Source organism: Xenopus laevis, chromosome 4L, assembly GCF_017654675.1.
Source record: "Xenopus laevis strain J_2021 chromosome 4L, Xenopus_laevis_v10.1, whole genome shotgun sequence".
Classification (NCBI taxonomy): Eukaryota; Metazoa; Chordata; class Amphibia; order Anura; family Pipidae; genus Xenopus; species Xenopus laevis.
In genome coordinates, this window is record NC_054377.1 from 2898932 (window position 1) to 2925617 (window position 26686).

At 39.0% G+C, this 26686-nt stretch overlaps 1 protein-coding gene across 1 annotated transcript in view; it reads left to right on the forward strand.

The window, feature by feature from the left end:
* Positions 1–1204: 1204 nt before the first annotated feature.
* The window catches only part of slc6a5.L (solute carrier family 6 member 5 L homeolog), a 42583-nt gene continuing 17101 nt past the window's right edge, over positions 1205–26686 (forward strand). The window contains exons 1-8 of the mRNA XM_041589711.1: positions 1205–1343; positions 4354–4872; positions 7277–7412; positions 10055–10186; positions 13451–13624; positions 17800–17941; positions 18327–18459; positions 25869–26003. Of these exons, the coding sequence (XP_041445645.1) occupies positions 1341–1343; positions 4354–4872; positions 7277–7412; positions 10055–10186; positions 13451–13624; positions 17800–17941; positions 18327–18459; positions 25869–26003 (1374 nt within the window). The 5' untranslated portion in view covers positions 1205–1340. The remainder of the gene's footprint in view (positions 1344–4353; positions 4873–7276; positions 7413–10054; positions 10187–13450; positions 13625–17799; positions 17942–18326; positions 18460–25868; positions 26004–26686) is intronic.

Consider the following 26686-nt stretch of genomic DNA (forward strand, 5'->3'; position numbering starts at 1 on the left):
TGTTAGATGTACAATGAATTCTCCATTTCTATACAAGAATGTTCTAAGAGCTTCTGCCAAGTCTCTGCACAGTATTAATACCCACAGGTCTATGATGGAAATATCTGAACATTTATTACAAAAAGGCTCATACCTATAATTCTCATGTCTTATGTCCCATTCCAGCAGAATTGTGGCATCTTTAACCACCCAGAATTGAGACAACAGAGGTCTAATTAATAAGTCTTTAATACGTTTAATTTATTTCCAGCGAGTGAAACTGAACCGACTAATTGCACCAATGTGACTTTATGAACAGTAACAAAGTAAATATCTTGTCTATAAAGTCGAGACGTCAAAGAAATTGAAAAACGCGAATTTGAGCGATTATTATTGACATTTGGGGGCCAGTCAAAGGATCACAACTGTCCAATAAAATACTTCACGCCCCCCAGGCACAGATGTTTCGATCTTGATCTGCCAACTTGTATCCAATTGTAACTGCCAGGAAATAAAGCCTTGGGGGATGATTCGAGATTTTTATCTTTTTTGGACTCGAAACGTTTATTCGAATTCAAATAAAAAGAGGGATGTTGAAATCTCTGCAATAAACGACCCCTTTAACTGCAGAGATGATGATCCGGTTTAAACAAGAATCTGATCATTTAAGATCGGGACAAACAAAAATTATAGAAATAAAAAAAGAAAAATCGAAATATTCTGCAGAACAGTGATGGCATTTAGCAGCCATTGCGTTTGGTGCAAGGTCGCCTAATCTTTGCTTTTAAATTGAAGTTTTAAAATGGACCGACTTGATTTATCCCAACGAATATTCGCAATCTACTGTACGAATTGTGTTTTTGTTTTGTTACGACTGTGTAATGTAATGTCGTCCAAATGCAGACCCAATAAAAATGAGAAAAATTCCAAAAATGATAATAAAAACCCGACATTGGTATGGGGGGGGATTATTTCTGTTTGTTTAGATACAGAGCTACATGATCTCCCCTCTAATTATCAACAACAGACAGGGGAAAAGACCCCCCTCCTGTGCAATCCACTTGCTTCATTTACTAATCAGTCTCATATGACTCATTGTAAATACGCAATCGTGGTGTAGATGAGTGACAGATAGGCTGGGGGGGGGGTTGCTGTCGTCCCTTTAAAATCTGAATGTAAGGGTAATGATTTATCAAACTGTTATTATCAAGGAAATGTCAAAGGAAGGGCACCTTGCTCTGCGCTGACGCAAACTCACTCTTTGCCATAGAAGGTATTAGAAGCTTTGCCTCTGACAGAGGAGACCTCACTCTCAGACTGCAGGCTTTCCTCGAACAACTCCGACTTGCTCTTTTCTCAACATGGTGAGTACTGGGACTTATTCCTTTTGTCTGCTCAGATGATTTTAAAACAAATACCTTTAATTTGCTAAAAAAAAAAAACAATTTATAAGATGCAGATTTCCTTTTTTCCACTATTACTTAGCAGGTATTATTTATTTCTAACTCTATAGTTCTGACTTTTTTTCTGTATTTTTGTAGTTTTGAAGCTGATTCAGGGTCCTGGGTCACCTCTGCAGGTTTTATGTGCGAAACTGTCCAGGGTTCTGAATTTGGTATAATCCAATGTCCTGATTGTAACTGTCCAGAGTCCTGAATTTGGTTGGATTTGGTGTAATCCAATGTCCTGATTGTAACTGTCCAAGGTCCTGAATCTCCTTTGCTCTAGTAAGGGACTGGGACATCCCTACACCTATGATTCTAATGACCCCAAAAACTCATTATTGTAACTATAGTGGGTAAATAGCCCCATGTGCTAGTAATGAGGGTAACCCTGAAACCTATTGTAAATATTCTGGATCCCAGATTTCCACTACTAGTCCTGAATCTGATCTTTGCTAGTAACGGCTGTAATCCACCACTTACTCAATTCCATATGTCTATAGTTCTAGTAATGGGTTTAGCTCTAAAACCTATTGTAACAATCTAGGGTGGTGAATCTTCTAGGCACTAGTAATGGTTACATTCCTGACCATAACCATAACCCAGTCTCAGGCGACGCTCTACACAAGTAATACTCAATGTTCAAGTTGTGTCTGTGTCATTGGACCTAATGAATGACATTTTTATAGTCTAGTTTGTAGCTGTACAGGGACCAGAATCCCAATACACAGAAAGCGAAATGTGACTGTTTGGGGTCACGAATCTGAATCAGTGGTCAAAAATGTAGCAATATTACAGGCTTTGTGATAACGTTATCTCTTCTATTGTGACCAGTGTAGTTTATTGTGTTTGTGCCTATAGTCCTATACTTAACCTGTTAAACTTCACAGTCATATAGTTTCAAATTTCTTGAACTTATTGTAGCCATGGAGATAATTACCCAAGGTCCTGACTCAAATCAGCACAAGGAATGTACCAGCCTGGAACTATCCAGGGTCCTGAATCTCCCCTAGACTTGTCATCCCCATTCTATCGACGCTTAGTGTAACTGTCCAGGGTCCTGAATCTCCTCTAGATCAGTCGATCCCATGGTATTGAGGATTAGTGGAACTATCCTGGGTCCCAAATTTCTTACACTTGAAGGAACTGTTCATCATGTACTGCAAACTATCGAGGTGTATACAAGTTCCTTTGCAGGTTACTAGGGGCTATGCAAATAGATTCTTAAGGAATCCCTTATGTGTCTATGTATCTCTATCTATCTATCTATCTATCTATCTATCTATCTATCTATCTATCTATCTATCTCATCTATCTCATCTATCTAATTATCTATCTATCTATCTATCTATCTATCTATCTATCTATCTATCTATCTATCTATCTATCTATCATCTATCTAATTATCTATCTATCTATCTATCTATCTATCTATCTATCTATCTATCTATCTATCTATCTATCTATCTATCTATCTATCTATCTATCTATCTCATCTATCTCATCTATCTAATTATCTATCTATCTATCTATCTATCTATCTATCTATCTATCTATCTATCTATCTATCATCTATCTGTCTATCTATTCTCTCTCTCTCTCTCTCTCTCTCTCTCTCTCTCTCTCTCTCTCTCTCTCTATCTATCTATCTATCATCTATCTAATTATATATCTATCTATCTATCTATCTATCTATCTATCTATCTATCTATCATCTATCTGTCTATCTATTCTCTCTCTCTCTCTCTCTCTCTCTCTCTCTATCATCTATCTATCTATCTATCTATCTATCTATCTATCTATCTATCTATCTATCTATCTATCTATTCTCTCTCTCTCTCTCTCTCTCTCTCTCTCTCTCTCTCTCTCTCTATCTCTCTATATGTCTGTCTCTCTCTCTCTCTCTCTCTCTCTCTCTATATATATGTCTGTCTACTTTTCAGCAAGGTCGTGTAGGGTTTGCTGACCCAGTTCCTATTTTTTTCCCAGTTCATTATACCAGTATGCTATAGTTTTATTTCTGTCATTTAATATAAATTTACCGGTGCTTTTTATGTTAGACAATGACATATCTATAAGAATTGGCTTATTTTCGCATATCCTTTTTCTCAAAAAACGACATGGGAAAATAAGCCAATTCTTATAGATATGTCATTGTCTAACATAGAAAGCACCGGTAAATTTATATGGAACACAGTGAAATTACCAATATCCACTATTTCTATTGACTTGCCCCCATGCACACACCTGCAGTATACACACATTTATGTATTTATTGCAGAGACTACATTGACATGCCTGGGGTGCTTACCTGGGAGCCCTCGCAATACGATTTTGTGAGCCTTTAGGGATTTCAGGGAAAGAATTGGCTTTGTTTTACCCGGCAGATCCTCATCCTCCCTCCTGCCCCCATGAAACTTGCACTGGGCTCTGCTGAATGACAGAAAGGAAATGGGGCGTAAAATTAAAGAATCTTTGTACAATAGAAGGAAGGAGTCGTGATATGAAACCCAACCAGGCTGGGGGATGTAATAGTGAGAGGCAGTGCAAAAATCTCAGCACATTCAGGCTTTCTGCTGTGGACCCTGCACATTACATTGATGAGAGAAGCAGCAGAGCTGGTGCCTTTAAATTCTCTCACTCAGGGCTTTCAATGCAATGGTTTGTAATAAATACAATGTAGGGCAATGGCTGTCAGTCTGCGGCCCATTAGTTGTTGTTGGACTACATCTTCCACAGTCAGTAGCTGAAGGGATGCTGGGAAATGTAGTACAACAGTGTCACTCAGTTGCCACTGTCTATTTCTTGTAGATTGGGTTATTATATAAATGGCAGCATTTAGAGCACACACAGCTCTTTCTACACTCATCGCAGCCAACCACAATCTATAGAATTAGCAAACACTCTATTATTTTTGCGTTTTTATTTACAGGATTATGTGAATGTCATGGATGGGAGTAAGAAGACAATGAACAGCCCAGAAGGTGCTGCCCCAGGACTCATTGGGGCCACAGGGATTACAAATCCTACCCCTGACAATGACCTGCCCTTACAAGCTTCAAACAAACTCACCAGATTGTCCCAGTCCACTTCCAACGACAGCAAATTTATTGCAGCAGAGGAACCCAAAGCCTGCGATCTAGAGAGATCCAGAGTCGGGGGGTCTTGTAAAATGACTACCCCGGGTCACAGTAATTTTGTGCTTAAGAGGGATTCTGTGGAGGGGTGTCCAGCTAAGAATTCTTCTATGGCAGAGAGCAATGGGCAGACCAACCCCATGCACTGTAGGATTGTGCCTCTCCAGAGCGCAGAGGGGGACACTAACCAGGGATTTGGAAAGAATTCACTGGAACAAAATAATGCCAAGGGCGACTGGGTGCCCATCAGTCAGAGCACGGTGGTCCTGGGCACAGATGGCAACACGTCTGTCTTCCCAGGGACTCTAACTGGGGTGAGTCTTATTGTCTTTAACCTGGTCATAACCTGAGTAAATAGGGGGACAGTGAACTGGAAGCCTTTAACTACTGTAGACTGCAATGGTGTAGTGAGAAGATAACATCGTATTGGATACGTGTGGGGAAGATAAGTCTGTCTTTGTTATAGATTGGAACCTGTAGAGGGAAAGCAACATTGTAATTATAGTATAGTGATAATTGAATGGAAGAAGATACTTTACAGCTGCTGTAGATCAGAACTGTGTACGTAGAAGGCATTGGAAACATTATAACTGCTGTAGATTGGATATACACATTATATATACACATTATATTTACTGTATCTATATATGGAGGACATCGCATTGGAATTACTGTAGATTGAAAGTGCATATTCATTAGTGTAGATTGGAGTTGGGAAAAGGGATCATTGTAACTGCTGTAGACTGGAAGTGTGTGGAGTTAGTGACATTGTAAGTGGAGTGGGAATGTCTGGAGTGGGAATGTGCGGAGTGGGAATGTCTGGAGTGGGAATGTCTGGAGTGGGAATGTCTGGAGTGGGAATGTACGGAGTGGGTAGAGGTGGGAATTGCAGCTGCACAGAGTCATTAGAGCCATTATCACCAGACTGGGAGATTGCAAGGAGAACGTTATGTTGTATCTGATGTGTAACTGGACTGTGATGAGTTAAATGCTGTAACTTTTTCTGATTGGAATTGTTTAGGGTGATCAGGTGGAAATTCTGCAGGTAGAGGGTCCTCCCCTTGCCCGAACCGCCAGCCTTGCGCCAAATGTATTACTGGGAATATGTACTAAAGAGCTCTTTCCTAGACCTTACATTGTAATGTACAGATATACACGAGAGACCATAGAGCAAGTATAACAGGCAGTATTGTATATCTTTGTTGAAAGAGCTTGCACTCTGTCTTGTGGACAGGAAATGGTCTGGAAGAGAAGACAGCAGGAGTTCCCAATGATTTTTGCACCATTATCTATATGATATTAACGATAACGCGTGGTGCTGAGATTTGAGATACTATTTATTTTATCTCTTTCTGATGAATTCATCCGCCTATTTCTCTACTTATCTGTATGTCTCTCATTCTATCCATATCTATCTATCTATCTATCTATCTATCTATCTATCTATCTATCTCTCTCTCTCTCTCTCTCTCTCTCTCTCTCTCTCTCTCTCTCTCTCTCTCTCTCTCTCTCTCTCTCTCTATCTATTTATCTATCTATCTATCTATCTATCTATCTATCTAATTATCTATCTATCTATCTATCTATCTATCTATCTATCTATCTATCTATCTATCTATCTATCTATCTATCATCATCTACTCTCTCTCTCTCTCTCTCTCTCTCTCTCTCTCTCTCTCTCTCTCTCTCTCTCTATATATATTTATATATCTATATATATATTACCCATCTGTCATTATATGTATATTATACTTATTCTTAGCTATCCATTTATCTAGCTAGGTCTAAAATCTCTATGTCCTTCCATTTATCATCTTCCTCTGAAGCTCAAATGCAGACAAATGGTTTTGCCCCCCTGCATGTTAATTGCCCCCTCTACACGTTTAGTTGTGAGTGAGATGCCTGCGGCCAGGACAGTTTCCCCTTTATTACAGATCTCACTTAGTGACTGTGAGTTTCTCTCGGCAGGGGAGCTGACAGTCTCCAGGCTGGGGAACATAAGGACATGTACTAATGCCTGAGGATATTTAGCGCTGCTTATGTTTCCTTCTGGCAGCAGCCCTTGTAATGTCCTGATTAAATCCCACACCTGGTTTTACTTACCCTTTCCACCCCTGAATTTAATTTAATCACTATTTATTCACCTATAATATAAATCAGTGCCCCATTGCTTCTTTCCCTTTGGGTTCCGACTTCTCTAACAACCCTAATTCCCTAATGCCAGATGCAAATAGTTAATATTATATTAAGTGATTCCTTGTTCGTCATTTCATTGGTGTTACAATCTAAATTAATTCCCACTCTGTAACCCCCTTAATATAAACTGAAACCTGGATTATGGAAAGTATCAATGCCTTTTCCAGGATAATTATATATCCTGGGTTTCCATAACCATAAAAACCCAGATTATTGTATAGCAGGATTGTGTCTCTTGCTACCAGATATTTCCCAAAAGCTAGCATTGATTGGAAAGCAAATAAATCGCAAAGTAAATGCAATGTATGAAATGATATATATATACAGGGGCAGCTCAGAGCTTTACTCCTATGAATAAGGTGCTGAATTAAGTCCTGTTGTGGGTGAATGAGCAGCACAATGTGTTAAAGGCAGCGCAGGGCTACACTGGGGAATAGGAGGGTTTTTTTGGTACAAGGACAACTTTGAAATTGCTGGGTCAATATGGTTTTGGATCATTGATTCCTCTTTCTCCCTTTTTAGGATGAAGAAGGAGATGAAAATAAAGCCAGGGGCAACTGGTCAAACAAATTAGACTTCATCCTGTCTATGGTGGGCTATGCAGTGGGTCTGGGTAATGTGTGGAGATTCCCATATCTGGCTTTTAAAAACGGTGGAGGTATGGATTCTTGTGGTTCAATAAAATAATTAAATTGGCAAGTTGTTTCCAGACATTAATATGAAGAAAATCTAGGGGAAAAGTTGCAGGAGTTATTATAAGGGATAATATTCCCCTACTGTAAATGATGAGGATATTAGAAGTCACTGAGGGGTTGTTCTGTGACCATATAAAGGCACAAGGCTGCAGGCTGAGTTATACAGGGAACTCTGAGTATCACTCATGTATTATAAGGGATAATGTACCCCCTACTGTAAATGATAAGGATATTAGAAGTCACTGAGGGGTTGTTCTGTGACCATATAAAGACACAAGGCTGCAGGCTGAGTTATACAGGGAACTCTGAGTATCACTCATGTATTATAAGGGATAATGTACCCCCTACTGTAAATGATAAGGATATTAGAAGTCACTGAGGGGTTGTTCTGTGACCATATAAAGGCACAAGGCTGCAGGCTGAGTTATACAGGGAACTCTGAGTATCACTCATGTATTATAAGGGATAATGTACCCCCTACTGTAAATGATAAGGATATTAGAAGTCACTGAGGGGTTGTTCTGTGACCATATAAAGGCACAAGGCTGCAGGCTGAGTTATACAGTGAACTCTGAGTATCACTCATGTATTATAAGGGATAATGTACCCCCTACTGTAAATGGTAAGGATATTAGAAGTCACTGAGGGGTTGTTCTGTGACCATATAAAGGCACAAGGCTGCTGGCTGAGTTATACAGGGAACTCTGAGTATCACTCATGTATTATAAGGGATAATGTACCCCCTACTGTAAATGGTAAGGATATTAGAAGTCACTGAGGGGTTGTTCTGTGACCATATAAAGGCACAAGGCTGCAGGCTGAGTTATACAGGGAACTCTGAGTATCACTCATGTATTATAAGGGATAATGTACCCCCTACTGTAAATGATTAGGATATTAGAAGTCACTGAGGGGTTGTTCTGTGACCATATAAAGACACAAGGCTGCAGGCTGAGTTATACAGGGAACTCTGAGTATCACTCATGTATTATAAGGGATAATGTACCCCCTACTGTAAATGATAAGGATATTAGAAGTCACTGAGGGGTTGTTCTGTGACCATATAAAGGCACAAGGCTGATTTTTTTTTAGGGAATTCTGAGTATTAAAATATCTGTATATATCAAGGAAACAAGAGAGAGGGGGATATTTATTTTTGAAGCCATTGTTTTAAAGTAATAACAGTTTTGTTTCTGAATCTCATTGTATTTTGACATGGCGTTTTATTTGTGTTGATTGCTAGTTCCTGCTGCAACTATTGTACTTGTGGTTTGAATCTATGATTCCTTTTTATTTCCACTCCCAAACATCTTCTCCATCTCTTCGGAAACCGTTTGATAAATCGCCCTATTGCCAGTATCAGCTAATTGAAAGGCGTTGAACTAGAACTGGTTACTGATTAACAATTAACTTCTGTGACCTTAGGTTCGGTTTTACTGCAGTTCTATTTGTCACACACACACATAGGGTAATAATAACTACAAAACATTTATATATATTTAACAAGAGCTAAAGATCGGAAAATACTTCCGTTAATTCCCCTTTTTTTTCTTCTCTAATTCTTTTGTTGGTGCATATTCATTTTAAGTGAAGAATTCCTGGGGCAGATCAGAACGAACGATTTTATTCCCCATATAGAGTTTGAAATGTTATTTAGGGGGTATTTCAATATTATTTGATATTATTTGATATTATACAAGAGATATTTGACATCTATACATACAATATACATTTAATTAATTCTGAGTATATTATATAGGGTGGATAATTGTGGATACGATTTTGATCTCAGTACTTTGTAGCATTCCCAGATTCGACACGATCTACATTTTTTAGATTAGGACGATATGGGTCGTTGAGTATTATTCGATCTGCTTCATAATATTCCCAACTTGGGGCAGTCTTTTGTCTTAAAAAAATAAAATTCCCCAATCTGTGTATTTTTCGTTTGGTTGGCTACAAAATCGCAGCCACAATATTAAATGAAACAATAAAGTCGCTCCTGTTCGTATGCGACAAGATGCGACAAAGAATTTACACCAGAGCAGGAAATTTAGGTGTCAACCACTCACATACACTTTATATCTGAACCTTAATTTATTATTATAAGGGACATTAATCATTCATTGGATTCCTATCCAGTCTGTGGGATACAAAGTTATAGCAATTTGCAATCATTTCCTTTCTCCTATAATTAGGATTAAATGGAAAAAAAATACACGCTCCTATTGTCTGGGCGACACTCGCCCGTGGATATAAGTAGTTGTATTCCCAGCCACTGTCACATCTGCTGCAGTTGCACATTTATCTTCAGATCAATTTTAATTAACTGGGACAATTCAATGGATTTCTCCTTCTGCGGTTTCTGAGAATTGTTCAGTAGGTGCACAAAGACACACATTACACACACACACAGGCACGTTTATAACGGTTTTTATTAATTGCCTACAGGATTTATTGTATGAAGTCTTGAAGTGCACAGAAGTTTGCTGACTGCGCAATATCAATAGGCCGCAATGCAAAATAACGCGATTGTCGCGCTGGGGAATGTTACCTGGTGAATTTCCTAAACTTGTCGTTAACAGTCTCTTCCTTGCCTCCCCAGGTGCATTCCTTATACCCTACTTGACCATGCTGGCTCTAGCAGGGTTGCCTATCTTCTATTTGGAGGTTGCCCTGGGGCAGTTTGCCAGTCAGGGGCCAATCTCCGTGTGGAAAGCCATTCCAGCCCTGCAAGGTGAGTATAAGATGGGGTACAGTACAGTCATTCTGCAGTGGGCATGAACTTGGGCTTTCTCTTGCACTGGTTCTGGTTTGAAAGATGTCTTCTTCTCAATAAAGGGATGGATGCAAATCTTAAAAACACCCGTAACAAGTAGAATGGTCACCAATAAAACATACAGGTGGTCCTATTTCAAATTCACCCCCTTGGAGTAGCTGACTGGAGTACCAGGTGGGTCATGGGATAGTTCACTTACCCATGCATATTATAGAGGTTCTTTCTGACTTCTGGTTCTACTGCTACATCCTTCCTTGTCTTTCATCAAATTTAACAGTGTGGACCACCTAATAATTTTTCTTTTTTCTCTCTACCACCTGTCACTCTCAACTGCTTGGTCTTGGACTCTTCTCCAAGAACCTGACATTTAAGTTCAAATTCAAAGTCAGAATCGAGTTCCTCAATAGATAAACATTTTCAGAGGAAAGTGGTTTGCAGGACAGTTAAGGATTTGAGACTTGGCTGCTGGGTTTTTCATCATCATGTTGGGTGTGCTAAGACCTCTATAGGCCTAGATACAATATACTGTTATAGGTTAAAACAATTGACCCTGGAGTTTATTTAGTGCTGCTTCTCTCCGATCCCCTGTTTTAGCTTCTCTAGTTTCTTCTATTAATCTAACCCAGTAATCCCCAACGAGTAGCTCATGAGTAACATGTTGCTCTTCAACCCTTTGGATGTTGCTCCCAGTGGCCTTCAAGCAGGTGCTTCTTTTTGAATTCCTAGCCTAAAGGCAAGCTTTAGTTGCATAAAAATAAAAATAAGAGAGTTATGTTATGTTGATGCTTTAGGTTCTATATGGCTCTGGTGTTAGGTTCAAAAATGTGTCTCATCACTGTGCTACAGAATATTCCATGTAACTGGTTTAGGTTCCACTAAGCCATCCAGTCTTTGAGTTATACTTGCTCTGCTGAATATATTCTCACCCTGACATCTACAGTATGTTAGTAGGCATTTGTATTCTTACTCCAGGCTTCCTGATCAATGTTGTAGGTTCCTTGTGTCTTGTGATCAATAAATTAGGTTAAAGCTCTCTTTGATTGATTTCTGTGCTAAGAACCATGTTCTTTTCACCAATGGGCTCTTTTCGTGCTGTGATTGTGCTAGATCCCATGTACTTTCTGAATCCAGATTTTGGATACTTGTCTTGTCTTGTTAGGTTCCATCCCTTTCTGACTATTGTGTACGTTTCCATGTTTTATCTGACCCCTTACTCAAGTTCTGTGTCATTTCTTTGTGATCTCCTCTGCATTTCATTAATGTACTATCTCACCATTGTGCTAGGTTCTACATGGTATCCAACTGCCGTACTTAGTCCCATGAGATTTTTGACTCCTGCTTAAGGTTTCTAATTGGAAGTTTCATGAGCTTTCCGAACCTTGCTTTGTTTTCATTTAAAGTCTGAATGTTGAGTTTTCTGGAATCCATGCCAGGTTTCCAGTACTTTCTGAATATTGTTCTAGGTTCCAGGTGCTTTCTGAAGTGTCTGCAGGGTTCCATGTGCTTTTGTGCAGAATATGCTTTTTTTCTGATGGGTAAGGTCCGCATTCTTTCTGATCCTTTCTTAATGCATCCCTCTGACCTCACCCATTGGTTACTTGACCATTGACCCAGGGATATGATATCTCTTTGACTGTACTGAGTGGTATTTTTCCAGACCAGTAAAGTCTTTGACTTCTTTCTCATAGATTATTGTGTGTTATCACGGTTGGGTTATGTTTCATATATGTGGCCCTGGAGATATTTTCTATTATTGGCACAAATAATGTTGCTTGTATGCTAGATTCTGGCCTGTCCTGAGATTTATGTGATGTCATAGAAAAAGGGCGGGGCCTTTTATTGCACTGTAAGTGCCAGGCCTGGATTTAGAGAAGAGTTGGACCCCTGGCAATTGTGAAAGCTTGGGGATGCTATCTAAGGCATCAATCAAATACATGGATATTTGATCTATAACCCTCTAGATGTTGTCAAACCTCATCTCCAATCATCTTCATGCAATTAGTGGTTCAGTCTAGAAGATTATTAATTTTTTGGATTACAAGGTGTAATTTCCAACCAACCATACGTCAGTCTGAAGAAAATGTACATAATATTTGCATTTCAGGATGACTTAGTGACCTACCACTGCACTCAAGTAACTGCAGCTTCCAAGAGCCAAGCCCTACTATACCTGTAGGTAGAGTCACTCCAAGCCCTACTATACCTGTAGGTAGAGTCACTCCAAGCCCTACTATACCTGTAGGTAGAGTCACTCCAAGCCCTACTATACCTGTAGTGTCTTCTAACTTTAAGCAGTGGCAGAAAACATTGATGGATCTCTGAGTCACTCCAAGACGAGCCTAATGTTGGGTTCCTCATGGCAACTCTTATTCTGGCTTGATTCTAAGACTTCCTTCTCAAATTCTTCTAGTTGGCTGGGAATATCCATACGGGGGATCTGCCTCTCCATATTGCCCCTCTCTGATCCCAGGATGGACCTCAACACTGAAAAACTTCCCAAACTTCCAAGTTGAATAGATTATATAGGTGATCTGTGATGGCATTGGTGTTTTCCATATCATGGATCTGGTTGTTCCATGTGTTAAATGATCACTGTTTTAGGGAACTTTGAAAATTGAGTGGGGTTCGTGGAAGTTTTCATGACTTTTCGCATTTGTTTTTCGATTGTATGAGCTCTCCTTACACTGGGCCAAGTTTCCTGCACCTTCTGACAGATGTTTTTGCATACATATATTTTTACATATGTTTTATGTGTTCTCTAACCTCTAACTGTCCCATGTTCAACTTGTTCAAGACAGGTCCTGGGCATTCACTTACAACTGGAACAGGTCCCATATTTTCTCAGATGACCATACAGGGTCGCAAGGGCTCTTTTTTTTCTATAAATTGTTATGGGCGCATAATATCTGGCCTGTGTTCAATGGATGTGGAAGTACAATGTACCTAGAGAATGGCCCCAGTCTGCAAATCCCATCTTTCTTTGTTAATCCATAATATTCATTGACCCAGTTGTCTGGAAAAATACCAAGTTCTATCAAAACCTGCACATTTTGCATTGGTCCTGATTCTTTCTATCTATGGATTTGTGGCTATGAGCATGCCGGTTCCCAAATTCTTTGTTTTTAGTCTCACATTTGTAAATGTGACACTTCGTTGTGTTGCATTTCTTTCTTGCAGTTTTGTTCTTTATGAGTTTGATCCATTGTATCTGTCTCTCCCCAGGCTGTGGTATCGCCATGCTGATCATTTCTGTCCTCATCGCCATATATTATAATATCATCATGTGCTACACGATATTCTACCTATTCGCTTCCCTCGTGTCTGTGCTGCCATGGGCGTCCTGCACTAATCCCTGGAACACTCCCGTTTGCAAGGATAAAGACAGGCTCCTGTTGGGTAAGTTTGATATCATGATAATATAACTTTCATATTGTTTCCTTAGACAGTACAGTATGAGGGTATAGCTTATTGTGTGCCCAGAACATTCCTTCTCTGTATATTTGTATTTATACATATGGGAGGAGGAGGTGCCATATTGATTCCCTTAGACAGTACAGTATGAGGGTATAGCTTATTGTGTGCCCAGAACATTCCTTCTCTGTATATTTGTATTTATACATATGGGAGGAGGGAGGTGCCATATTGATTCCCTTAGACAGTACAGTATGAGGGTATAGCTTATTGTGTGCCCAGAACATTCCTTCTCTGTATATTTGTATTTATACATATGGGAGGAGGGAGGTGCCATATTGATTCCCTTAGACAGTACAGTATGAGGGTATAGCTTATTGTGTGCCCAGAACATTCCTTCTCTGTATATTTGTATTTATACATATGGGAGGAGGGAGGTGCCATATTGATTCCCTTAGACAGTACAGTATGAGGGTATAGCTTATTGTGTGCCCAGAACATTCCTTCTCTGTATATTTGTATTTATACATATGGGAGGAGGAGGTGCCATATTGATTCCCTTAGTCAGTACAGTATGAGGGTATAGCTTATTGTGTGCCCAGAACATTCCTTCTCTGTATATTTGTATTTATACATATGGGAGGAGGAGGTGCCATATTAATTCCCTTAGACAGTACAGTATGAGGGTATAGCTTATTGTGTGCCCAGAACATTCCTTCTCTGTATATTTGTATTTATACATATGGCAGGAGGGAGGTGCCATATTGATTCCCTTAGACAGTACAGTATGAGGGTATAGCTTATTGTGTGCCCAGAACATTCCTTCTCTGTATATTTGTATTTATACATATGGGAGGAGGAGGTGCCATATTGATTCCCTTAGACAGTACAGTATGAGGGTATAGCTTATTGTGTGCCTAGAACATTCCTTCTTTGGAACAATGGTATGACAAATATTTGGTGCTGGTATTTGCACACAAGAGCTGGCAATTGATTGTAAGTTTTATAATGTACTGCGCTATGGAGTATGTTGGTCCAAGTTAAATACACACTAATAATAATACATAAATAATAATAATGCATTTAAATGCATTGTGAAGAATCAATCACCCCTTATTCATATGACTTTTCTTGGCAAATAATAGAAGTAATGGAATGTGGGGTGTCTGTTGGAGTTGATTGATGTTTCGAAGAAATGGGTTAATGGCCAGTGAAAGATTCGCCTCTCTGATTATTATTATTATTATACAACAGCCCATAATTACATGATTATTTGGGCACTCGGCGGTGGCAGAGCTCAGGCACCATCCGTCCTTTGTTATAGAAGCAGCCTGTCCCCTAGTGGCAGTGAGAGGAGCTGCAGGACCGAGGTTTATACAGAGACAATGGGAGCAGAGATGGTGCAGTGCAGTAGATTTAATGTCTTTCCATGGAAGAGTAAAAACCTCCCTCCATCTGTCGCCCTCGGCTGCCACGTCCTTATGTTGCGCTTGTTGAAATAAATTTATTTTTCACCACTGACCTTTTTTAATGGATAAGTAACACCAAAAAATGTGTTGATTTCAGTGGCCATTGCCTTTTGGGCTGGAAATTCTGTTTCTTCTAATTGATATATTACCGTATTTCCTGGTGTCTGTTGTCTAAACCACGACCCCCATTGTTTAGTTTCCAGTGAACCTGTGTCTGTAGCTAATGATTGGAGATAGACAGATTAAAAGACAGATATTGGTAATTGTTTAAGGGGCAGACCTATCAAAGGTCGAAGTGAAAATTCGAATTTCGTGCTCATTTTTGTGTACTCCGACTAGGGAATAGTCCAAATTTGATTCGAATTTGAAAAAAATTAGAAAATTCAAATATCGAAATTTATCATGTACTGTCTCTTTAAAAATTCGACTTCGACCATTTGCCATCTAAAACCTGTCGAATTGCTGTTTTAGCCTATGGGGGACCTCCTAGAGCCTATTTGGAGCCAGCTGGTGGACTTTGAGGTTTTTTTTGGGAAATTCCGTACGATTTGATCGAATATTGACCTATTTGGCCAAAAAAAACCTTCGATTTTTTTTTTTTTTAAAGAAATTTCAGTTGGTATTTTTTATTTAGAATTGCTACGTTTTTTCAATTCGAAATTCGACCCTTGATGAATCTGCCCCTAAATGTATGAGTGGGAGCTGCCATAGCGCCATTAATATACAGGGCCCTTGTCTTCACTGGTTCTCCAGTTTCAGGATAGGTTTATGTTCTGTGGGTCTAGACTCAGAATAGGGCAGTTGCTGTGAATACTGACTGTCACTTCATAAGCTAAGGCTGTTGAGGGCAGGCCCGGAATGGCAAATCTGTGGGTTCTGGCAAATGCCCGAGGGGCTGCTGTAAGTTGCCATAGTCACTATTTAGTGGGCCGCTAGATGGGGCTGTTTGGGCCTCTGTGTACTTGAAATGTCAGGGCCTATTTTGAATCCTACACCTGGTTCAGGGAATTCTGGGAGTTGTAGTTCAACAACCACTGGTTGGATCTGGTGTCACCTTTTGCTGTTGAGTCCCCAGCCCCAGGCTCTGATTGGGAAGCTGATAGAGCACAATGCGGCATTACTTGTCCTTGATTCGCTGACCTTGTGGCGGGATTACTGCACTGCACCAGTTTTTATATTGCACAGAACAAGATTTAGGGCCCCCGAGAGATTCCGGGGACACAGATATTCATTCATTCAGCCAATCGGCACTGATGTATTGTAATGGGGCTCTAACAAATCCCCTCCTCATCCTCCGAGGCTAATTCTGGGGCTGCTAAAAGTCTCCGTTTAGTCAATTATCTCCCAAGTCTCACACTTTGTCCTGTAAAAAAACAATTCAATTATTTTCCTGTTCATGTGCAGGGAGCGCAGGAAAAATATCATATTCTGAAATTGTTGTTTTTTCACATTAGAAAATGATTCATTTTTAAAAAAAAGGACAATTTGGTTTAAAGGGGAACTTCCCCCATGAACTGGTTTTTGCTAAAAGACAGAAAATGTGATTCCAGGCAACTTTCTCAAATACATATGCAATAACGACTGAAATCCACGTCTCTCTCTGGCTGTTTATATTCCACTGCACTGTTGGTTCTGACTTCTGACAGAATAAAGCAGAAATCAGCTGATTAAGGTTAATGGCACACAAAGGGTTTTTGTCCCCCTCAGGGAATCGTGTAGACTAGAACGTGGTTATTATTGGTTATTAAAATTTTGCCTCTGGAGTTTTGGAATTCGGGCGCCTCACTCCAGCTGCAAAATCTCTATTGAACCCTTTGCAGCTGAACTGGGAACATCCCACTGGTTTGTCCGGTTATGGGTTGGCCTAACCATGGGAATGTTCTTTCTATAGACCATCTGGTAATGGGAACTGGTGACAGATTGGTGAGGCTTTGATTGGCTGCATTAGATATGCAAAGGTGAAATATTCCCTTTAGTACAGTAATATAATCCAGTGAATCGTACTTTTCTGAGTAGTTTTGCAGTTCACATAATTAAATTTCTCTTTAACGCGAGCACCACCCACTGTTCATTTTAGGCCGACGGGACACAGTGGGCAGAAAATTAAGTTAGTGAGAAAAGGAAGGTGATGTTGCTCAGAAGATGAAATTAAGGCTTTACTCTTCTCGCTAATTTGATTTTCTGCTGACTGTATCCAGTCGGCTGAAATGAACAGCAGGTGATGGTGTTATTCAGTTCATTATATTAGAAGGTAAAAACTGCTAATCCTTTTGTTGAGATTCGGGTATAAAAGAGGCACAAGCTGAAGGTCAGGGTGCAGGGAAACAGTAAAGGTGGCCATACACGGGTCGATAAAAGCTGCCGACAGACCGAGTCGGCAGCTTATTGGCCCGTGTATGGGGCCCCCCGACGGGCTTCCCCGATCGAGATCTGCCCAAAAGTCGGCCAGATCTCAATCGGATGGGAAAAAAATCCCATCGGGTCGCGTCCGCATCTGTTCGTTGATGCAGTCTCGCGATCTGACCGCCTGTTCCCATTCGTTAGGATCCGATCGTTGGGCCCTAGGGACCACGATTGGATCAGCCCACCTCAAGTTGGGCATATTGGAGAGAGATCCACTCGTTTAGAGATATTGCCGTGTATGGCCACCTTAACTTCTCGCTGATCTCATGGATTTCTTTCTTCCAACAGATTCGTGCATCGTCAGTTCCGAACCCAACATTCAGATCAAGAACAGCACCTTCTGTATGACGGCCTATCCAAACTTGACTATGGTAAACTTCACCAGCCATGTCAACAAGTCCTTTGTCAGCGGAAGTGAAGAATACTTCAAGTTAGTATATCTAGAGTCTTATTACTGATCTCTACCCCTAGGGGGCATCATAACACAGTAACATAATTGACCTCATACCAACTCCGTACCCTGGGAGATACAGTGATGACAAATTCTATGTGTTTCATCATCTAGACATGGACAGTAGGGGGTCTGCAATAGATCTTTTAATGGTTCCTTGGCCTTATCAATGACCAGTGGGGGTTCCTCCGTGAGCAGAAGAGATGCCCATGGATATTTAATAGAGCCAATGTGGTTATGAGCATAAGCAGGAACCGTAAGACCAATCTATCAGAGTTAGTCGATATTCATATTGGGGGTTTCCACCTTTCTCACAATGCAACTAAACCATAAAAACCATTAAATGTTCTTTTTCAACCCCCAGGTACAATATGCTGAAGATTTCCGCTGGTATCGAGTATCCAGGCGAGATCAGGTGGCCCTTAGTCTTTTGCCTTTTCTTGGCTTGGACCATTGTTTACGCGTCTCTGGCCAAAGGGATCAAGACATCCGGAAAAGTAAGAACATTTTCGAGTTTGATGCTCCTGGTCTTCAAATATTCCCTGGAATACTCTGAATTATTCATTTATTTATGTTATGTGGAGATCCTGCAAGTATTGCTGAACGCCAACGTCTACCACCCTGTTTAAGAACTAAAAACCAGTGGCCGTTAACGTTGAGCAAGCGGTAGTGTCCTAAGACCAGTTGCAGTTGGTCGTCATTCTTTGCCATGGGTTTTTCAAGGTTTAATACTGAAGCGCCTTCCAGAATGTAAGGATCCCAGACGCTAGGGATAATGAAAGATGAGTAGGAGACGGTCTGAGTAGATACAAGTATTGGTATCATAGGCATCAGTGATATGGTTGCTATGGGAACGGATGGCATTTTAAACCCCAGGTTGGAGAGAGGTAAAAAATAAGGCACACGAATAAGACCCAATAAAACACTGAAAGGCAACTGGATAGTGAACCTACTAAACCCTAAACTATTATAGTACTAACGTAGATACATAATAACAGGATAAACCCAACTGCAGGCATGAAGAATGATGGGAAAGCTGGTAATCTGTAGAAACAGAGATATAGATCCACGTCTTAGTAATTAAAGGGATACTGTCATGGGAAAAAAAAAATTATTTCAAAATGAATCAGTTAATAGTGCTGCTCCAGCAGAATTCTGCACTGAAATCCATTTCTCAAAAGAGCAAACAAATTTTTTTATATTCAGTTTTGAAATCTGACATGGGGCTAGACATATTGTCAATTTCCCAGCTGCCCCAAGTCATGTGACTTGTGCTCTGATAAACTTCAATCACTCTTTACTGCTGTACTGCAAGTTGGACTGATATCACCGCCTCCCTTTTCCCCCCAGCAGCCAAACAACAGAACAATGGGAAGGTAACCAGATAACAGCTCCCTAACACAAGATAACAACTGCCTGGTAGATCTAAGAACAACACTCAATAGTAAAATCCAGGTCCCACTGAGACACATTCAGTTACATTGAGAAGGAAAAACAGCAGCCTGCCAGAAAGCATTTCTCTCCTAAAGTGCAGGCACAAGTCACATGACCAGGGGCAGCTGGGAAATTGACAAAATGTCTAGCCACATGTCAGATTTCAAAATTGAATATAAAAAAATCTGTTTGTTCTTTTGAGAAATGGATTTCAGTGCAGAATTCTTCTGCTGAAGCAACAGTGCAGCTCCCGCACATCAGTGTAATTGCGAAATTTAGACCCAATACTAAGGGGCAGATTTATCAAGGGTCGAATTTTGAGGGTTAAAAAACCCTCGAATTCGACCCTCGAAGTAAAATCCTTTTTAATTGAATATTGAATTTGAAGGATTTTAGCGCAAAAGGTTCGATTGAATGATCGAATAAAAATCGAATTAAAACTATTTTAAGCGAAATGATTTTTATTCGATCATAAAAAGTGCCAAAAACCTATCTACAGTGTCCCCATAGGCTAACATTCAATTCGGTAGCTTTTATTTGGCGAAGTATTGAGTCGAAGTTTTTTTAAAAGAGACAGTACTTTGATTATCGAATGGTAAAAATCGTTCTAATCATTCGATTCGAACGAATTTGATCGAATTTGACCAATTCGATGGTCTCAGTACCCAAAAAATTACTTAGAAATTCGAATATTTTTGGATTTGAACTATTCACTCGAGCTTAGTGAATCTGCCCCCAAGTGTTCTGTATCCAGAGAATTTACAGATGGAATATTGCTGAAAGGAGTGAAATCTCTCCGGCTCCCCCGTATTTAAACCATGGGGTTATATGGGAAATTCCCTCAAATATTGTCGTTTATGGCACCTGTTAAACTCAGCGCCCTCCTTACAAACGTTTCCTTTTCCCAACAAGTTTTCGCTGGTGCAACCGTTGGTCCGTTGGGAAGAACCATATTAGAAAGTTAATTTTTATTAAATTCACCTGTGCATTTGTGTTTTCTTAGGGGCAGATGTTTGAATGGTAAATTGAAATTCAAATTTTAATTTTGAAGTTGTTTTTTTGGTCAAAACTCACAATTTCGAGTTTAAAACCACCAACTCAAATTTGAATCCGAGATTAATCATCCCCCTACCCTGGAAACAACTCAAATTCGATAAGTCGCCACCTAAAACCTGCTGAGTCCATGGCGACGTCAATGGCAGAGGTCAGTTGACCCATTTGAAGATGTTAATAGTAGCGATGAGCGAATAAATTTGCCTGGCGTGAATTGGCAGGACATTTCTGCGTTTCGCAAATGGCGAATAAATTTGCGAAACGCCTACAAAAATTCACCGGCGTCAAAAAATTCAACAAAGTCAACACTATTCGGACGCCCATCGACTTTAATGTCGGCAGCAAAATTGATGTGATTGACTTTTCGGACACGTGTCCAAAATTGAAGTGGCCGTCAATTTTCGAGTTTCACTAATTTTTGAGTTCAGCAAATTTCACGGGAAATTCACGAATTTTTCTGCAAAGTGGAACGGGAGAAATTCACCCATCACTAGCTAATAGCCTTCTTGATAATAATGCTTTTTTTGGAGGAATTTTTTTTTGAATTGCGTTCCAATTGCATTTAAATTTGATTCGAATTTTCGGGTTGAGTTGTGAGTAAATTTGTGTTTATTAAACTAAAAAAAAATTCGACCTTTGATAAACCTTTTTTTTTCTAAAATAAAATTCCCCTTCAAATGGACACTACAGCAATAGATACAGGAATAGGATCTTTTATCTGGAAACACGTTATCTGGAAAGCTCTGAATTACAGGAAGGTAATTTCCCCATAGACTCAATTTTAATTAAATCTTTGATCCTAACTAATTAACCCTTATCTGTGGTAAAACAATCCTATTGGGTTTGTTTAATGTTTACATTTTAGTTGACTTAAGGTTTGAACATCCAAATTACAGAACGATCCATTATCCAGAAAACCCCAGGTTCTGAGCGTTCTGGATAACAGGTCCCATACTGTATTGCTTTTTCACGTTTCGGGTGCCTGCAAATGTTTTCATGAAAGTGCAGCTAAAAATTCACTGCGACAAAAAAAAAAAAAGGTGAGCGTCAAAATTGGCGCACCCATAAAAAATTGACGCACGTCAAAATAATTCGGACGCCCATTGACTTTAATGAATTTGGACAAAATAGTCACAAGTATAAAAGTTGTCGCTCGTGTAAAAATTGTCGACTTCAATGCTTTTTGCAAATTTGTCGCCGTTTTGCAAATTTTTCTAGAGTTTCACAAATTTTCCGGCGGAGCGAAACGGGACAGATTCGCCCATCACTGCTAAAAATCGAATTAAAATGTTCTCAAGCAAATGATCCTTCTCTTTAATCTGTTTATTTATATTCCTTTTATTTCCTAAATCTTATAATCCCTTTCCTTGCTAAACAATTTCATAAAAGAAGATGATTTTTTCGACTAACGTCCATATTTCTATTGACTACAATGAATTTAAACTTCATTTACCTGGATATTTATGTGAAAATAATTCCTACAGTCGAAATTACTTTCAATATTTAAAAAAAAAAACATAAAAATTCATGTAAAATCTTCTTCATACATGCCAGCAACTCTAGAGAGAAAAATATGACATAGGCATTTTTTAAAATTTGTAAATGTTTGAACATACAGTAATAGTGAAACATTTTTTTTTTATGATGCATTTAGGAGAAAATTTTATTGCAAAAATGCCTCTCTGAGAACCAGAATCACTGAAGCAACTAGAATAAAACATATTCCAAATCATTTCCATGAAATCTCCATTTATTAAAAGTACTTTTCAAACTTATTTGCTCACCAGATTTATAGACAGGACTTTAAGACAAACCCATATGGGCTTTTTTTTATTATTATCAAAAACTGGATTTGTGAGAGTTTTCTTCTGCTTCGAATAAACTCACAATTTAAAAAAAATCAAATGTTATTTTGCATATTTATAAAAAAAATCCTATCAGAAAAAAACTCGATTTGTGAGTTAAGCTAAAAACCCAGAATTTGTGAGTTTATAAGATCATAATAATCGAATTTGTGAATTTTCAAGCTAAAAAAAACCTGAATTAAAAAAATTGGCTTGAATTTTCCATAGGACAACTCCCATTGACTTCTATATGAATTTGCAAGTTTTGTTGTGCTTAATAAATACCAAACATTAGAGTTTTTGAAAATATAACTCAAATTTGTGAGTTTTTGTGCAAAAAGAAACTCAAATTGAGGCAAAAATTTGTGAATTTTCAATCTAAATAAAACTTGAAAAACTGAAATTAAAAAAATGGCTTGAATTTTGCCTCGGACGACTACCATTGATTTCAAATATGAACTTCAAAGCTTTAAGATGCCGGAGTTTTATATTCCAGTTTTTTGGTGCTTAATAAATACCAAACTTTTGAGTTTTTGAAAATACAACTCAAATTTGTGAGTTTTTGTGCTAAAAAACTCAAAATGTGGCAAAAATCTGACATTTTAAAACATTATTATTTTATCATAAAATTTAAAAATGGTGCAAAATAAAGGAAAATCTTTGTGGTGGCATTTACTTTTCACTTACCATTCTATCCCTTTTCTTTAGCTGACTGATAATATTTAAGATATATAATAAAGATTAATTGCAATTATTATCTACAACATATAGTCTATTTTTTTTGTGTGCTATAGAAAATATCTACATTTGGTAAAAGAAAAATGTCTTGGCCAGATTTCAACAAATATTAAAAAGTAAAAAATCTTGCCAATCTTACTAATAATATTTAAAATTATTATTAAAATATTTTATTGCACAGAATAAGAGTTTTCGTTCGAACTTCCTCCTGTGTTTTCTTCTGCTCTCTGTTGCAGCATGTCAGTCATTAAATCAGATAAATTTTAGAATTAAATTTAAACTAAATTCCATTTTTGAATGACGTCATAATTATCCAGCTAAAAATGTGTTATAAAAATAAAAAATATAGAAAAAACAATTAGAAGTACTATTATTTAGAACATATTCATTTATTTTAAGAGAAAACAATTGTAATGAAAGCAGAAACTATGTTATATTTGTGCAAAGATAAATTTCTTATCCAAATTTCAACAGACTTCAAAAAGTTTTTAAAAACAATTTAGTGTATATATTTTTATTGACAGATTTATCAAGGGTCGAATTTCGAAGTGATAAATACTTCAAAATTCGACCCTCGAATTGAAATACTTCGAATAGCGAAGTCAAGTATTTTTCACCGAATTTGGCCATCGAATGATCAAAGTAAAATCGTACGATCGAACGATTTTACTTTGATGTGTAAAGACTTAGAAAAATGGTCAGAAGGTCCCCATAGGCTAATATAGCACTTCGGCAGGTTTAATTTGGCGAAGTATTTAAAACGTTTTTTTTAAAGAGACAGTACTTCGATTATCGAAGGATTGAATATTCAAATTATTTTACTTCGAATCGAATTCAAAGTAAATTCGAAGTCGTGGTATCCTATTCGATAGTTGAAGTATCCAAAAAATTACTTCGAATTTCGAATTTTTTTACTTCGAACATTCTTAAAGTTAACAGTTTGCGCTTATTTTAAAATCTCAAACACTTTTGAAATATCATTGAATTTGGTAGAAATTTGGTAGAATTTGCCAATTAGCCGTTACCAGGGAGAGTGGGTTGTGGGGAAACCATTTTTCCCAAAACAACGAGACAGACTTAAGTCTGTCTTAAGTCTTTAGATCTGAGATACCCAGACCATTGGTGTAATGTGTCTAGCAATAATATTTTTGAAATCCCCAAAGGAGAGGTCCTGCATCCTCAACCACCCTAATCTGAAGCCACCGCTTGGACCATGTCTGGTAAAGAGATATGGTATCTCTATTTTACCTCTGTCCAACCTGGAATGCAAAGTGTTGTCTCTTTATTAGATTCTCTAAGCCAGGTAGCCAGAAATGCTGAACCACCCTATCTAGAGATCTAGGATAAAGCCTAACATTCATAATGGGGTTGTCCCAATCTTTATCTGGTCCCAACTGCCCGACCACACTGTGACCAGCCGATGAACAATGAAGACTGTAAAATGACTATTTTAACAAATGTCTCTGTGTTTTTGTTTGTTTCCTTTTGTTCTTCCTATTCTGTCTGTTCCTATTACTAACCTGTATTCCCAAAATCACAAAAAAAACACATGAAATGCCAAGTTCCTCAGCTTGAAGCCATCGACAACATATGAAGTCTTCTATTCAAGGTGCAGCAGGCTGGGCATCCTCGCTCTGTACCTTGTATTTACACGTTTTGCATTTCGGAGTAGAATTGTTTAGACCCCGTGTGCTGAGACATTGTCTTATCTATTCCCTACACCCAGCCCTGGGCTTCAGCTCCCTCAAGACTCAGAAGGCAACATTACAATGCCCTTCATACCACTTCAGCTAAGTAGTCGAGAGAGGTACAATATCCGATTCCTTATTAAGCTCCTAACGTGGGATCTTGATGAGGGACTTGTGGCTGTTTTTTCTTCCATGTCTTGTCTTGTACGGCCTGTGACGACTGTCCTGATGTCGATGTGTGCGCCTCGTTGCTGTGACTTGCTGTCATTGTTGTAATGTCTGTTCTATTCCAGGGTATCTAAATCCCACCCGCATTCCTCCTTCTGTAGTCTCGGCTCATTCTTACATCAGGGGCCAGAAATCTTTTGGGCGCCAACCACAACCACTTAATTTGAAAGGGTTTGGTAAATGAAATCTGAAAATGCCTAGGAAAGGTGACACTGGATATATAATTATAGCAGTAAGTCATAGGCTCATCAAATGTTATGTATTAATCAACTTTAGTAGACAGGGCGGAGCCTAGATATACACTCGGAAGGAGTCTGCATTTCAAACTTCTCTGGGACATGTCTAAAGCTGGCCACACACAGCACCTTGGTCTTATAATTTGGAAGAGGGGACGACCATTGCTCCATGTACAAGGCCCCCTAATAAGCAAATGGACTAGTCACAGTCGAGTTGATCCCCAAAGGGGTAACTAGGTTTGTTCATAGCACCATAATGGGATCTTTAATTATTTGGTTCTCATACTGATGGGTCATGATAGCCCATAGACTGAAACAACAATATTTTGCCCAAGTGTGGCCAGCTTAACACTCTCAGAAGTCTGTCTGTCCTTTGTGAGGTCTATCTTATCTTCTCACTCTCTTATGTAGTCATGATTTCCTTGGGGGTCGTTAATGTTCTTGGAGATATGTGAAGTCTCTCTGGGATCAGATGTTCCCAGAGGTCTAGTGTTCACAAGAGTATAAACACAATGGGGACTGTCTAACATTCAAATTTATCTTTCCAACCTCTAAATCAGTCTACGCTCTTAAGGAACCGTCTTATTGATGTTTCCGTGGTGATGGTGGTGATTGCTGTTTCTTTCCATTCACAGTACAATGTGGTTGTTCAGCTCCCATTAATCCTGTCTGTTTCATTATCTAGGTTGTATATTTTACAGCCACCTTCCCTTACGTGGTGCTTGTTATACTGCTCATCCGAGGAGTGACATTGCCAGGAGCTGGAGGTGGCATTTGGTGGTTCATTATGCCAAAATGGGAGAAACTAATGGATGCCATGGTAGGCTCATTCTTCTTCAACTCCTATATATCTGTTGGACCACTGCCTTTAATTCGTGTAACTTTCTCAACTGAATTAATTGTATTCATTGGCCACTCACAGGCACTTTGTGCTCCACTCACCCTGAACCACTACTCCAGCTTTGTGAAATTTCATTAACTGATCTTCTGTTAGCTGTGTCCTTCTCCACTGTCTTCAACATGTATGTTGTTTGTTCCCTTCCCTAGCTGCTGGCTTTTCTCAGTTGTACCCTTAGTAGTTACTGTTGGCCATTGAACTCTGGTGTATTTGTTGGCCACTCCCTTAGTGCCATCTATAAGCCACTTCCTTCAGCTCTGTCTATTGACTATTCTCTTGTAGAGGTGAGGGCCATAGCCGCTCATATATATCTGTTGCACCTCAGTTATATCTGACCTACTCCCAAGGTCACTACAATTGCAGTAAAGGAGGCCATGCAGTCAGAGGCCTACATTGAGGGAGCAAGGTCCTGCATACACATGGTTAAGGTACAAAGTTCTATATCTATATACAAGGTCCTACATTTAGGTACAAGGTCCTACATTGGGTTGTGAGGTCCTATATTGAGGCTCACGGTCCTTCATTGAAGAGCAAAGCCCTACACTAAGATGCAATGTCCCTGCACTGAAAGTGCAAGATCCTACATTGAGATGGAAAGTCCTTCA